A 14,224-nucleotide genomic window follows, 5' to 3' on the forward strand; every position below is an offset into this window, starting at 1 on the left:
GGGAGCAGCAGCTGAGGCGGCTGCCACAGCGGCGGGCGGGCGCCAGAAAGGTAGACTGAGTCTCGGGGAGCCGCGCCGCGCACCGCCCACCTCCCGGCCCCGGGCCGCGCGCGCCACCCGCCCCGTAACCCCACTCGTATGTGTCCTTCCAGGCCCCGGTCGAAAAGCCTGGGAGGGCCGCCGACCTACCCCCGGAGGAGGAGCCAGTCGGAGCCCAAGGCGCCACTGCCGCCGAAGCCGCGCCGAGCAGCTTTCGCCTTCATGGCCCACTCACCGGTGGCGGTCCAAGTGCCCGGGATGCAGGTGAGGACGCCCGGGCCTCCCCCGCCGTCCACGTGACTGCCCGGGAGCCGGGGGCGCGCTCCGCGCTGGGCACGGGCGACGAGAGGCGGCCCAGGGCTTCCCCGAAGCCGGGCCGGGCGCTCCGGCCAGGTGACCCGGGAAGAGCGTTCTCAGTGTTTCCCGGCGTGTAAGCTAGGTGGTGCACTGCGCCGGCCGGGCGCGGAGGGACTGGGGGCGCGGCGAGGTGGGGATGCTGGGGGGCGAGGGGGGTGCACAAAATGGCCCGGAGCGAGACACCTGTGCCGGCTGAGCGTGGTGCGGTTGGGGGTTGGAGGTGGGAGCACTTAACTTGGGAGAGATGGAGGTGTCTCGGAATTCGTGGGGTAAAACGCAAGTGGTGCTCCCCCCTCACACACACACACACACACACACACACACACACACACACGACACAAGTTGGGGCGGAGCAAGGCAACGGGGTGTCGGTGGCGGCTTTGAATTGGGCTCTTCCTGTGTGCGTAGAGCAAAGAGCGAGGTGACTTCTTTTCCCCTTTTGGTGCTGCTGCTTCAGGGCCAAGTTGTATCTCGCTCCCCCAACCTGGTCCAGCCCATAGGGTGGCGTGAGAAATGCAGGGTCCTAGGTTAGAGTAGCGGAGGTGATGACTCCCCCGCCCCGCCCCCTGCCTTTCCCACAGGAGGTCTGTTGCAATGCGGTTAAAGGAAGCTTTTTGTCCTGAACAAGGGACTGCTTGCCTGGGACCCAACTTTTTACTCGACATCTTCCCAGCTCTCCCATTATATTTTCATTTTATTGAAGAAGAAATAAGCTACGGCCACACACTTTTTATGCTGTTATGTTTTTAAATCGGTGCATTTCAAGCTATCTACTAAATGTTATCCAAGTTTACTAACTTTTAAGCCTTCACATTTTATTTTTTTTCCTTTGCCAGACAGCCTAAACAACCTATTTATGAATAGGTCAGAGACTAGAAACACTTAAGCCTCATTACCTTCTAAAAATGTGAAAGCGAACTTTTTCTGCGTTCAGAAAAAATGTTTAGAGTAGTAAACAGCTTATGTTTCTAGTAGAAATCAAAGTGCTATGGATTGGGGCCTCAGTTTACTAATTAATTAATGGAATTCATTTTTTTAAAAAAGCAGTTGGTCACATTTGATGCATGGTCACACAAAAAAAGGGATTTTTAAAATACTTTCCCCCAAAAGGACTGTTTGTGTCGGACATATATCTAACCTAGGACGCCTGTGTCTCCTAAGCACCAGGCCTTTTAGCTAAATATAGGGCAAGTCTGGGTTGAGTCCCAGGAAGTCGCTGTGTAGTTAATAAAAAAGAAAGGAAGAAAAAGGGAAATGAGAAATATTAGGGCCTTTTTATAGGTTGATCCATTCAAGCTTTACAAAATGCCTCAAACTTCCTTCTTCTCACGCCACCCCCCTCCTTCCCTCCCTCTTTCCCCCAGCCACTGCCCCTCACCCCATTCATTCAGTTCTGCCTTTGATTATATCAAGAGAATTAGTAATTTGCGTTACTGACTACAGTTTTGCTTTGTCTGATGTGGAAGAAAGTGCGAAATTTTTCCCACTGTGCTCTCCTTTCCGGTCTGTGAAGAGTAGAACGTTACGGTTGTGTAGTTTGTCTCTGAGGGTCTCGGTACTGCTCTCTCCATTGTGTGCACGCGCTGCCTGCGTGCGTGCGTCAGCAGATTGAGTGCCTCCCGTTCATCAAGTTTGTGATTCTGGGGAACTCTGTGTGCTGAGGAGAAAATGGTTTCTGGTCTTTATTTCATTTGTCTTGACTTTATTTGATTTATATGGTTTCTGGTCCTTATTTGATTTGTCTTTATTTGATTTATATGGTGTAGGAACTGCTTGCTGTTCAGTATTTATTATGGCTCCCTGCTTTGTTTCATTATCTGAGTTCCCTATCTCTTGAATTTTAAAATCTTAATTAAGGTGGTTTAGAATGTGAATCACATATTTTGAATGATAAATTCTGCTTTTCACTTTATGTCTGCCCAAAGTTGTGATTACTTTGTCTACCCTGATTTGGGGAGGGCAATCATCTCAATATTAGAAAAGAGGAGAGGAATATTTATTTGTCATTTTCTCTGTCTGAATGAAATGGTAAATGCTTAACTTCTTATTTCCATTTTCTTTGTATATGTGGTTCTTACGCATTTGGTGCAACACAAAAGTTTTCCACTTTTAAAATTGTGGAGTATCCTAAAAATAAATTTGATGGCATGCAGTGTGACTCTTGAGCCTAGACTACTTTGACTATTCTTTTGTTTAAAAATATTGCAGATGAGATGCAGAAATATATCACGAGCTTGTAGAATTCTCCTCGAGTTTTGTGAAAGAGGGGCAACTTTTAGACCTTTAGACTAGTAAGAAAACGTGAGTTAGCCTTGTGTTCTTGAAATTCTTATATAGTATTTCCACAAATCTGGGTGAAGTGGTCAACCGGCCTATAACTTTTTAACAGTTTATTTTAGGGAATTATGAAGATTGATGGAAAAAATGATTTTTCCAGAAATAAAAACAAATTTACTTTATCCACAGTGTTTTTCTCCCCCTGAGGAGAGACGTGAAGTCGAGCTACCTGTTCTATCACTTAAGACTTCCAGCATTCCTGACTTTCAAACAAAGAAATTTCTGTTGCCACTAGTTTAAAATAGAAAAGAAACTTGGAGTGACGAAAGAAAACCCAGGATTTGGTCCAGTTCAAACCCTTCCTTGTGAATTAGTTATTCAGACTCATATTGTTAATATTTCTTAATATTGTGGTAATGAACTTTTTTGCCATATTACACCAAATGTGGAGGGTATGAATTTTGGGGGTACTTAATTTGTGCTTACTTCTCTAGTATATAACTAATTTTCCATACCAGGAGCTAAACTCTTGAAAAATATTTAAAGCACAACTTAAAAAAAATAAACCAATAAACCTGTTTCTTTCCACTCAAATATTTACTCTTTAATGGTTTAAAACATGTTTTTTCTTTGAAGTTCTCAGTTGTAAATCATACTTAAGTTTAAGACATTTCCCCTTAGAACCTGCATTAGTATTTATGAAGACAAGTGTTCTAAATTGGGTGTTAAATCTTTCATAAAGTGTGGGTGGGAGAATAAAGTTAAATGTTGAATTAGAGTACTAAGTATTATTATGTTATGCTTTGTGTTATGCCTTTTGTGAAAGAATTTTTTGAACTTCCTGCTAAAGTATTTAAACATTAGTCTTCATGTATCTTTAAATATGATCAGGGTGGTACAGTTTGTAAATGGTTGTTATTTGAGATGTGAGATGGAAATGAAGTTTAAGGATTAATGAACACTTTATTGGAGACTTTTATCTAAGAGTTGGAAAACATTGCCTTGCATTGGTGAACCTAGTTACTGGGTTCTGGGAAGGATACAGAAGTATACTACATGATGTCTGCCCTTAAAGATCTTAAAATGTTGTTGGGGAGATAAATCTAGCACATGAAATATCAAATAATGCAAAATCTGTGATACTTATTCTATAATAGAAGTTGCTGACTGGAAGAGTTGAAGGCTTGCCCCCAAAGGATTTTTAGGATCCATATTGGGGAGGGCATTTCCAAGCAGGGAAGTACCCTGAGCAAGTGTGTGCGCGCACACAATCTTTGAGTGTGGGATAAAATCACTTGGACTATGATGAAGAATTCCACTAGAGAAATAATAGGGGGTAAGATTGGAAAACTTGACTGGGTCCAGATTATGGTGGTTCTTGAATGCTAGGGAAGGGTTTTGGCCTTCAGACTAGCCACTAAACATTTCTAAGTAAGGGAGGCTCAACAAACAAAGTTGTATATAGGAAGAGAAATCTTAAGATTGGTTGAATGGATGAACTGGAGGATTGAGAGACTTGAGGCAGTTTGATCTACTGAGACTACTTCAACAAGGTATTCATATCTGTACAGATGCAATGGACCTTGCATTGACTGATTGCCTTCCCTATGCCTAGTACTATGAGGTAGAAAATATAATTACCAGACTTGTAATTAGCTAGTTACAGGAGGAAGAATCAAAGCCTTTGTGATGTTGAATATGGGCAACTGGGACAATTATGGTACATCCAAAAGAAATCGGAAAGTCAGGGAGAAGAGCCAGATCCAGTAGAACATTAATGATTTCTGTTCTAGGCTTGTGAAGTTCGAGGTAACAGTGGGATGACAAAATAAAAATGTAGAGCTGTATGTCTATTATCTTGATTGTGGTGATGGTTTCAAAGGTGTGTACATATGTCCAAACCCATCAAATTGTATACATTAAATATGTACAGTTTTTTTGTATCTCAACATGCCTCAGTAAAGCTGTTTTTAAGAATGTCCAGTGAATACTTGAAGATACAGATCTGGAGCTCTGGTCATTCATCAGACATTTACTGAGCATTTACTATATGCCAGTTTCTTTACTTGAAACTGAAGGGTGGGAGCCACCAAGGAGGGAAAGGTCATAATGCCAGAGAGCATGTGGAAGTGAGGGCCCTCGTGAGGCAGGAAGCATAGGTGGAGGGTTGGCTTGTAAGAAAAGGAAGGGTGACTTAAGGTGCATGGGGGGATGAGAAAATGTGTCAGGATCGGGAAGGAGTTAACAGGGGTGGGGGCACTTCTTTATTTACCTCTCATCATGAAACCTAAATTGGAGAAATAATTCAGTTTCGTGTCAGAATCTAGTATGTAGTCTTCTTACCTTCCTTCCACCTTCTGAAAGGACTGATCAGCTTTGCAGTTTGAGGTGGAAAGAGGTAGAGAGCAATGCTTGCACTAATAGATAAAGCCAAACCATTGTCCTCGTTGGTGGGAAGCATATTCAGAGATGCTGAATATGCTAATGATAGTGGCAGAAGACCAGCTGAAACAGAATAATCAAAGACAACTGTGAGCTGGGAGAGTTGGAGGTAGTTGCAGGGTATGGGGTAAGCAGGCTGGGGGCTGAACGGAGAGTAAACAGGAATTGGGCATGGTAGGACATGTGCCTTAAACACTAATGAGGGTCTAAAAATGGCACATGAGGACAAATGTCCATCATGTACCTCCCTTGCCTGAGTTATAGAAAATGAGAGAATATAATTTAGCTGGTACCTAGGAACCATTGAACATTGTGATACTGTGTTATTTTTATTCTGCCTTTCATTTATTCAGTGACCTTGAGCAAATCATCTACAAAATGGGGAATAATAAAAGCTACATTTCCTTTGCCTCAATGAGATGCTCTTAGGATGAATTAACTATCATCTGTGGAGTATATTTTGAACTCCTTCATCAAAGGTGTTATGATGTATGTGGGCAGTTCATCCTACAGAACAATGCTAGGCTAATCACATGAAAACACTGTCATTATCCCCTCTCACTCCTGCTTGACAACCCATGTTTTTCTATTGAAATCCAGTCTCCCCACCCCCCGCCCCAAAACACCCACGCACGTACCACCACCACCAGACCCAAAGTCTTCTTTTTTTTTTTTTTTTTTTTTTTTTTTTGCGGTACACGGGCCTCTCACTGTTGTGGCCTCTCCCGTTGCGGAGCACAGGCTCCGGACGCGCAGGCTCAGTGGCCATGGCTCACGGGCCCAGCCGCTCCGCGGCATGTGGGATCCTCCCGGTCCGGTCTTGGTCACGAACCCGTGTCCCCTGCATCGACAGGCAGACTCTCAACCACTGCACCACCAGGGAAGCCCAGACCCAAAGTCTTCTGCTCAGCTTTCCAGACTTTCTGTTATCTGGCTCCTCTCTACAGATCTGTACTTAGTTATTTCTACTCCCCAACAAGCAATCCCTTTTGTTCTACCATGCCAGTTGCAATTCAGCAATCACTGACTGGCCAAATCCTACCTGATTTTCAAGATCTCCATCTTGCTTTCCCCATGAACTTTCTCTGAATGTTCCAGGCTACAGAAATCACTCCCATTTCCAAGCACCTGTTATATCCCTTGTCAGTAGCAGACAGTCCAGTCCTTGATTTATATACTGCCTTAGATTTTCCCTAATTATATATGTTATACTTGTCTCCCGAACTAGGTTGTAAATTTCTTGAAGGCAGGGACCATGTATCTTACTTTTCTTTATACCGTTAGGTATGAATTATATGTAAAAGTGTAGGCTAGTGAGTGCAGTACATATAGACTAGACTTTTCTGACTTTTTTCCATTCTGTTTCTGTAACTATATTGTGTAATGCTTGAATTCTTCTAGCTCATGAAGGCTAATTTATATATGTACAATGTAGACATTTTATACTTACTAAAATGATTTTAATGTATTACATTTAATAGGTCTAACAAAATATACTTGTAACTAATCAGCTGTCCACACACTGAAGCTCTCATTCTCATCTTGCAAGACCTTTGAGAGAAAAAGGAGCCCTCATTGCTTTCCTAGTAACTAGGGCTGATTTCAGACAAATTTATGGCTTTGGGAGCAATAACCTCTTGTTCCTTCCCTTTGTTTCCCCATCCCAAAAAAATACAAACAAATACATAAAAGAAACTTCTTTACTTCTCTGTCCCAGCTGTCACATTAGAAAGAATCTGATACATTTCACTGATACTAAGGTGTTTTTGATTAATTGCTCACTATGTGACCCCTCCCATGGATGTTCACATGTTACAGGAAGTAATGCCTTTTAAAAAGAAATATAATAGTAGAATTTCAAACTGCTTGGTGATAATTTTTGAATGAATTGTATCTTCTGAAAGAGTGGTGGTTTTACTCATTTGTTGCTAAAAAGCAGAGTTAGGAGAACAAAAACTAACACTATTATTAGGTGTGATGCAACAAACTCCTTTTCATTTCTTGTAGTTAAGACCCAAAGAATTTCTACCACAGGTACATATAAAACAATGTCTCTGGGGCTTCCCTGGTGGTGCAGTGGTTGAGAGTCTGCCTGCCGATGCGGGAGACATGGGTTCGTGCCCCGGTCCGGGAAAATCCCACATGCCGCGGAGCGGCTGGGCCCGTGAGCCATGGCTACTGAGCCTGCGCGTCCGGAGCCTGTGCGTCCGGAGCCTGTGCTCCGCAATGGGAGAGGCCGCAACAGTGAGAGGCCCGCGTACCGCAAAAACAAACAAACAAACGAACAAATGTCTCTGGAGGAATGCCATGAGGTAGCTCGTTTTTAAAAGAACAAAAGTCAATAAAATATGCACAGCTAAAATTTTCACTCCATCTTATGTACATTTCTCATTTGGTCATCTGCCACTTTAGACTAAGGTGTTATATGGTAGGGACCACAGAAAGCAAACATTTCAATAAGATATTAACTAATTCCTCTCAACAATCCTATGAAATAGGAAGAGTTCTCCAATAGGAAAATGACTTCAAATTTATATTTAAAAACAGAAGAGCACATTGCTGGCCAACTCTACCCATCATCCTCTTTGTTGTCCCTCCCCCAAATCCCATATATTTCAAGCAGATCTTCTGAAATGCACATTCAGAGAAACTAGGAAACCTAGTGCAGAGCAGATCCCATCCTTCTCCTCTATTCCTGCTTGTCTCTCCCCATTACCTCTCACCAGCATTTACCTTACTGGGGATAGAGCTATACTCCCCCTCAGCCTTTTCTGGACTTGTTCCAGCGTACTTCTGACAGCAGCCCGCTGGCCTTTCTTTTCCTTCGTTTATCATACGATCATGGATTCGAATGATCCGTGTCCTAAAATATTGGCATTGGTACAACAGCTTTGGATATTCTAGCAAAATATGAACAAAATTGTGGTTCATACTTCCTGGGGACTAGAGTAAACAAAACTATAGACAGCTTAGGTGTAATAGTTAAAAATATTCTAATTATCTTTTTTAAAATGTCCACTCTCCTCCTTTTTGATCAAGTAACTTCAAGAATGTGCTGCTGAGGAAATCCAAGGCATTGTGTTTTTATCTTTTTCTCATGAAAAATGTTTACAGAAAAAAACTTCTCAACCTTTCTTTAAGATCCTTGTAACAGAGATCGTGTGTTCTTAGTGGTATTTTTTCCCCTCTCTCCCTTTCACCTGTTTTATAAAAAAGTGATGAAAAGAAATCTGTAAAACCCTATCCATTTAAAATGTAAAGGACTGAAAAAAGTAGGGTTCAAATCAACTATCATTGAATTTATCAATTTGTTTATTACGGAACAATAGAGTGTCTAGCTGAAGACTAACAGTTGCTTTGAATTATAGAAATAGCTTCCCAGTATCAACTTAATGAAGTTTTTACTGGATTTGAAATCCATACCATACTAGATATGTTAGGGAATTTCTAAGCACACTAGTGAATTACTCTACCAGATTTCAGTAGTGCCTGGTAACACAATCCTAGGAGTGAATTTTTGGCAGGTGGAGTAAAGACTTCAAGGACATTTAGACGCATCCAGATTTTTCTTTGAAAATGCATTTTTGAGTTGCTCTGTTAGTGCCTTTTTATCCCCCTCCCCCGGCTTTCCATTAAGCCATTGGCTTTGGGACATATCATTTTACAGTATGTTATATTAAGCTAGGATTTAACTGCTTGCTGCAGTATAGTATAAATAACATAGCAGTGGGTGATGGGGAAGGGATGGGCAACATAGATAATCAAGTGGGGCATAAGTTGTTATTAATGCAAGAAAATTTGGGGCAGCTGAGCCAGTATAAACCATAAAGTCATAATTTCTTCCCAGAGCTAGGTTCATCATTATTGTTGCCCCCTAGAGCTGGGAATGTTTCTGGCCTCCCTGGTCTCAATTTCCTGCTGCCTGCCTTAACTTTAAGTAGAAGCATAAAAGAAACCAATCAGCAAAGCATGCACACATGCTACTAAGTATAGGGATAGAAAATAGAACTTTGACCTCTTGTGGTTAAGGAGACTACAGTCAGTGTGTCTAGCAGCCTCAGGGAAAGAAGCATATTTCAAATGTATGCTTTTTAAGTGCTACCGACCCCATGGGAAGAACAGTGAGCAAGCTCATTAATTAGGGTCCTGTTTGCTTCTCTAGTTCTATTTCAAATCCTTTGTTTGAACTTTGCTCTGAGCCTTCCTATGTGCCTGTCAGTTAATGGTAATATATTAGACTTTCCGAAGTTGGACGCTGGTGATCCAGGTTTAATGTTTTTACACGCTTAGTCTTCATGAAACAACTAGGTGTGATTTAAGCTAGAAAAATATTAGCAGCAAAGTTTGGAAGACCCACATTGTGTAGGACATAGTGCTTGATACCTATCTTTGAGATACAAAAAGTATAAAGGAGTCCCTGACCTCAAGAAGTTTATACAGAAACTGAAGAGATTAGACATCTACACATTTAGGCATCTAACAATGCAGAGCAATAGTAATGAATCCCAAATGTGATAGAAACTGACATAGTAGCATTCCAAGGAAGATCAGACTAAGGAAGGGAATTATCATTTATAGAATGCCTTTATGCTAGGCACTTGTGCTTTTGCCACTGCACTACCTTGCTTCTAGGCAGGGCATCCCTGAACAGACCCTTAAAGGAGAGTGGGAGACAGGCAGGGGAAAAGGCATAAAGGGACACACACAAGGTTCCTTCCATAACAGAGGTGTGAGGTAGGTGCTTGTTGCCATGAACTACGTTAGGACCAAATTATGAAAGGCCTTGAATGCCAGACTGAGACAGTTATTTTTAACTCAGTCTGCAGCAAGTTGTTGTTGTTGTTGTTTTGTTGTTGTTGTTTTTTTTAATCAAGAAAGTGAACTGATGAAAGCAATGGTTCGTTGTCTGTTTTTGGAAGATTACATTAGGCTTCCAACCTAACAGGCTGGGTTGGAGAGGGAAAGGCTAGATATAATAAGTGGATGTTGTAATAGCCCAGGCTTTAGCTGTTAAGGGTGTGATCTAGGGCAGTGATGGTCAAGCTTGAGCATGTATCAGAACCACCTGGAGGGTTTGTTAAAACACAGATTGCCAGGCCCCATCTCCAGAGTTTCTTTTCTTCTTTTCCTTTTTTTTAAACATCTTTATTGTAGTATAATTGCTTCACAATGTTGTGTCAGTTTCTGCTGTATAACAAAGTGAATCAGCTCTACATATACATATATCCCCATATCTCCTCCCTCTTGCATCTCCCTCCCACCCTCCCTATCCCACCCCCCTAGGTGGTCACAAAGCACCGAGCAGATCTCCCTGTGTTGTGCAGCTGCTTCCCACTAGTTATCTATTTTACGTTTGGTAGTGTATATATGACCATGCCACTCTCTCACTTTGTCCCATCTAACCCTTCCCCCTCCCCGTGTCCTCAAGTCCATTCTCTACGTCTGCATCTTTATTCCTGTCCTGCCTCTAGGTTCATCAGAACCTTTTTTTTTCTTTTAGATTTCATGTATATGTGTTAGCATACGATATTTGTTTTTCTCTTTCTGACTTACTTCACTCTGTATGACAGACTCTAGGTCCATCCACCTCACTACAAATAACTCAGTTTTGTTTCTTTTTATGGCTGAGTAATATTCCATTGTATATATGTGCCACATCTTCTTTATCCATTCATCTGTCGATGGACATTTAGGTTGCCTCCAGAGTTTCTGATTCAAGTAGGTCTGCAGTGTCCATGAATTTGCATTTCTAATGAGTTCCCAGCTGCTCCGCTTGTCTGGGGACCACTCTGAGCACCATGTAAGGAAGACTTGACAGACCTTGGTGACTAATTGGATATGGGAAGGGCAAAAACATGATGGGAGAGTAAAGACTCAAAGATATTGCCAAGTTTGGGAGAAAATGGGTTTATTTTTAAAACTTGAATTTGAAGCACTGGCCACACAACCAAGCAGAAGCAATTAGTAACAGGTTTGTTCAGGAGTGAAGATGGAGATGGGAGGTCCTACATGGAGGCAGATAGTAGATGAAATTGTGAGAAATCAAAATAACATGATTTTCAATCATCCAAGAAGCTGAAGTCAATTTTGTATTAAGTTTTGTAGTTTCCAAAATCTCACTGTCACCCACCACTTCTGAGCTCCTTGATCCAGGTAGGTTTGACAGCTCAGTAAATGCTCTTCAAATGCAAACACTTTTATTAAGAACATGAAATCTATTTATGCTTATACTTGTGAAAATGCAATTTGGCTGAAGTGAAATAAAATGCCAGTTTCCTAAATGCCAGTAAGTGGCACCATTTACCCCAAAGATAGACATTTTAAAGACTTTTTCCAATTTTGATACATCTCATCAATTTTGTTGTACAGAATCCCTTTCCCTCACTCTGTATTACCCCCCCCAAAAAAAAACCCGGATGTAATAACTCTGAGCTGCTATTATGTCAAAAATACCCATTCAAAGTTATCATATTCCAAAGCTACCTTGTGTTTACATATGGAAATTCTTGGAGGGGGGAGGAAGTTACTTCTGAATCATTAAGGAAATATCAAACCACTTCCTAAATGGCCTTTCTGACTCCAGCTTCTGCTGTCTAAAATATTCTCTATACCTGTCAGATTAATATATTGCCATTTGCCAACGGGTACCATGTAGGAAAGCTCAGAGCTCAGTTTAAACAAAGGATTAGAACTGAAAATAAGAGAAGCAAATGAGCCTACTTAATGAGTTTGCCAACACCAAACAATGTGAGCAAACTTGATTCCCCACTTCATTCACCAGCCTTGGACCTAAGTCACTTTTCAATTTCTAAAATGAACACACAGCTAACAAAACCGAAATTATCCTTCAGAATCGAAGATGTGCCACGAGTGAGGATGTTCAAAAACGTGTAGAAATGTACCTCTAAACACATTTTAGGTGATGCTTAATTACCATTAAAATAAGTTCCTTGAGTGCCTAGGGGACTTTCTCCCCCTTTAGGGAATACAATTTGTTTGGGTGTAAAATTCTGATATGTTTACCTTATACCTCTCACCTCTTTTGGGGTAGCTGTCTCTTTTCCAGGATACTTAACTACTTTTGTGACCCATTTTTCATTATTTTGGACGGTAAATTAAGTTTTCATTGGGGAAAATTGATGGGGGCTGTGTGTATATGCACATGAAATGTATATTGTACATGAAGTATATTTTGTGTTTGAAAACACTTTTGATCTATTCAAGAAAATGAGGCTCAACATTGGCCAGTAGAGTTTTTAGTCAGCTGTACCAAATTTAGACATAACTATTTTAAAAAGTAGACAAGTGCATTGTCAAAATAAAAATGGGTAAAAGATAGCATGGTCACTAAGTTCAAGAAGCAGAAAAAGGATGATTTGGTAATGTCGTTTAAGAAGGTCTGCATATAAAAGGAATTCAGTAAAATTGATGTAAAAATTATGTACTCAGTAAAAATTATGGTATCCATGGATTTGCTAAATATTTTTATTATATAGTAATATATAGAGTTCTTTACCACCTTTAAAAAAATTTATAAAAATCTTTAAATATGTATTTATAAAAGGTAAATACATATGCATATATGTACCTGTGACTAAATACATAACAGTGTTATCAGGATTTTACACGTTGCGGTTTTATCATCACTAGTTCCTTTTTCTGTCTTTAATATTTAAACTATTACTATTCTTAAAGAAATTGGACTCACAGCAGTCTATTCCATACAAGAAACAGATCATGGAAAACAACTCTTAATGAAATTCAGTACCAGTGTTAAGCTGTTTTAGTGAATTAGAATTGGATTGAACATTACGTAGGATTATATTTATCAAGATTCTCAATTCTCTGCTTAATTTCTCCCATAGAATAGTCTTACAGAGAATCATTGCATCAAAGGAACTGCTTTTGATAGATACAAATCTCTTTACCTATTAGTAAAATCAGAGGCATGTGAGTAGTATACAAATGACTTCTGGTTAACAGAAACTTGTGATCATTGTCTAAGCTCTTATTTTGAAGCTAAAATTGTTATAGGTACTTTACACTAGATTCTAAGGTGATAGGGAATGGAGGGGGTTAGGGCATTGGATTCTGTTTTAGTGGCAAACAAAATCTCATACAGGAGAGCTGCTTTTTTTTTTTTAACTATTTATCTCTTCATGAAAAATGGTGACTGTCACTGAAAGATCTTTTTTTACTCTGTCACAGGCTTCCCAAAGGGCACATAAAATGAAAACGTGGGATTTGACTAGTTAAATAGTGAATCAGGTTTTAGCATAGGTGACACCTCCATCGTCATCTTTTCGGACTGTGATTTCTGGTAATAGCAAGTGAAAAAAAAACTATTACCGCTGTTGCTATGGCTCTTCTATCTGCTGAGGTTCAGGCATCGTTTTGGAGGCTGCAGTGTAAACCGTGCTTTGGGAAGGTAGAATTTCATAATACCAGAGGATTCCTGCTGCTCATGAGCAGACAGAAAATGTAGGTAAGGGAAAAGGTGTTGGACACTGGAAGAAGAGAAAGACAGTATTTCCTAGGAAGGGAAAAAGTAGTCTTTTGCTTTAAAGATTGAGAATTCTCTCTCTATTTTTTAGAATGGGAAATTTCTCTACTTTCTGCAGAGAGGAGAAAAAGCTAACAGAAAAGGAAATTGGGGAGGTAATAGTAATTCATTTCTTTCTTGTTGCTTATGACTTCTGTGATAAAAGTTACATTTACGTAATCAACTTGTTATGGCAAGAAAATGTAAAGAGTCTTTTGTGGTTGGGAGAAAGCTTGTGAAAGATCAGGGGGAAGAGCTGACCTCATAGGGATGGTGATTTTAGCTGCTTTTCTGTTTAAGATGTGCAATTTTGGTGGCGTGTGTACTGCACCAATAAATTGTTTCTAGACACTTGGAGTCATTTTGGGTGGCCTTTTTTTCCCTCTGTAGGAAAAATGAATACTTTTCATTAACAAGGAAAAGTGCCAGATTATCACTGGATTATATTTGACTAATTTGGACTGTTATTTGGGGATGGGGAAGGGGAGGCTAAAGAGAAGAAATCTTTCTTCCAAATGACTGGAATTAATATTGTTACTTTTCCAGTAGGTTCTGGCCTTAAAATTC

At 40.5% G+C, this 14,224-nt stretch overlaps 1 protein-coding gene across 4 annotated transcripts in view; it reads left to right on the forward strand.

The window, feature by feature from the left end:
- Window positions 1–261: 261 nt before the first annotated feature.
- The window catches only part of STK26 (serine/threonine kinase 26), a gene marked incomplete at both ends in the record, with an annotated part of 62,818 nt that continues 48,855 nt past the window's right edge, over window positions 262–14,224 (forward strand). For all 4 annotated transcript variants that reach the window (XM_079728272.1, XM_079728274.1, XM_079728275.1 and 1 more), the window contains one exon: window positions 262–303. In XM_079728272.1, coding sequence (XP_079584398.1) covers window positions 262–303 — 42 coding nt within the window. The remainder of the gene's footprint in view (window positions 304–14,224) is intronic.

Source organism: Hyperoodon ampullatus (assembly GCF_949752795.1).
Source record: "Hyperoodon ampullatus genome assembly, chromosome: X".
Lineage (NCBI taxonomy): Eukaryota > Metazoa > Chordata > Mammalia > Artiodactyla > Ziphiidae > Hyperoodon > Hyperoodon ampullatus.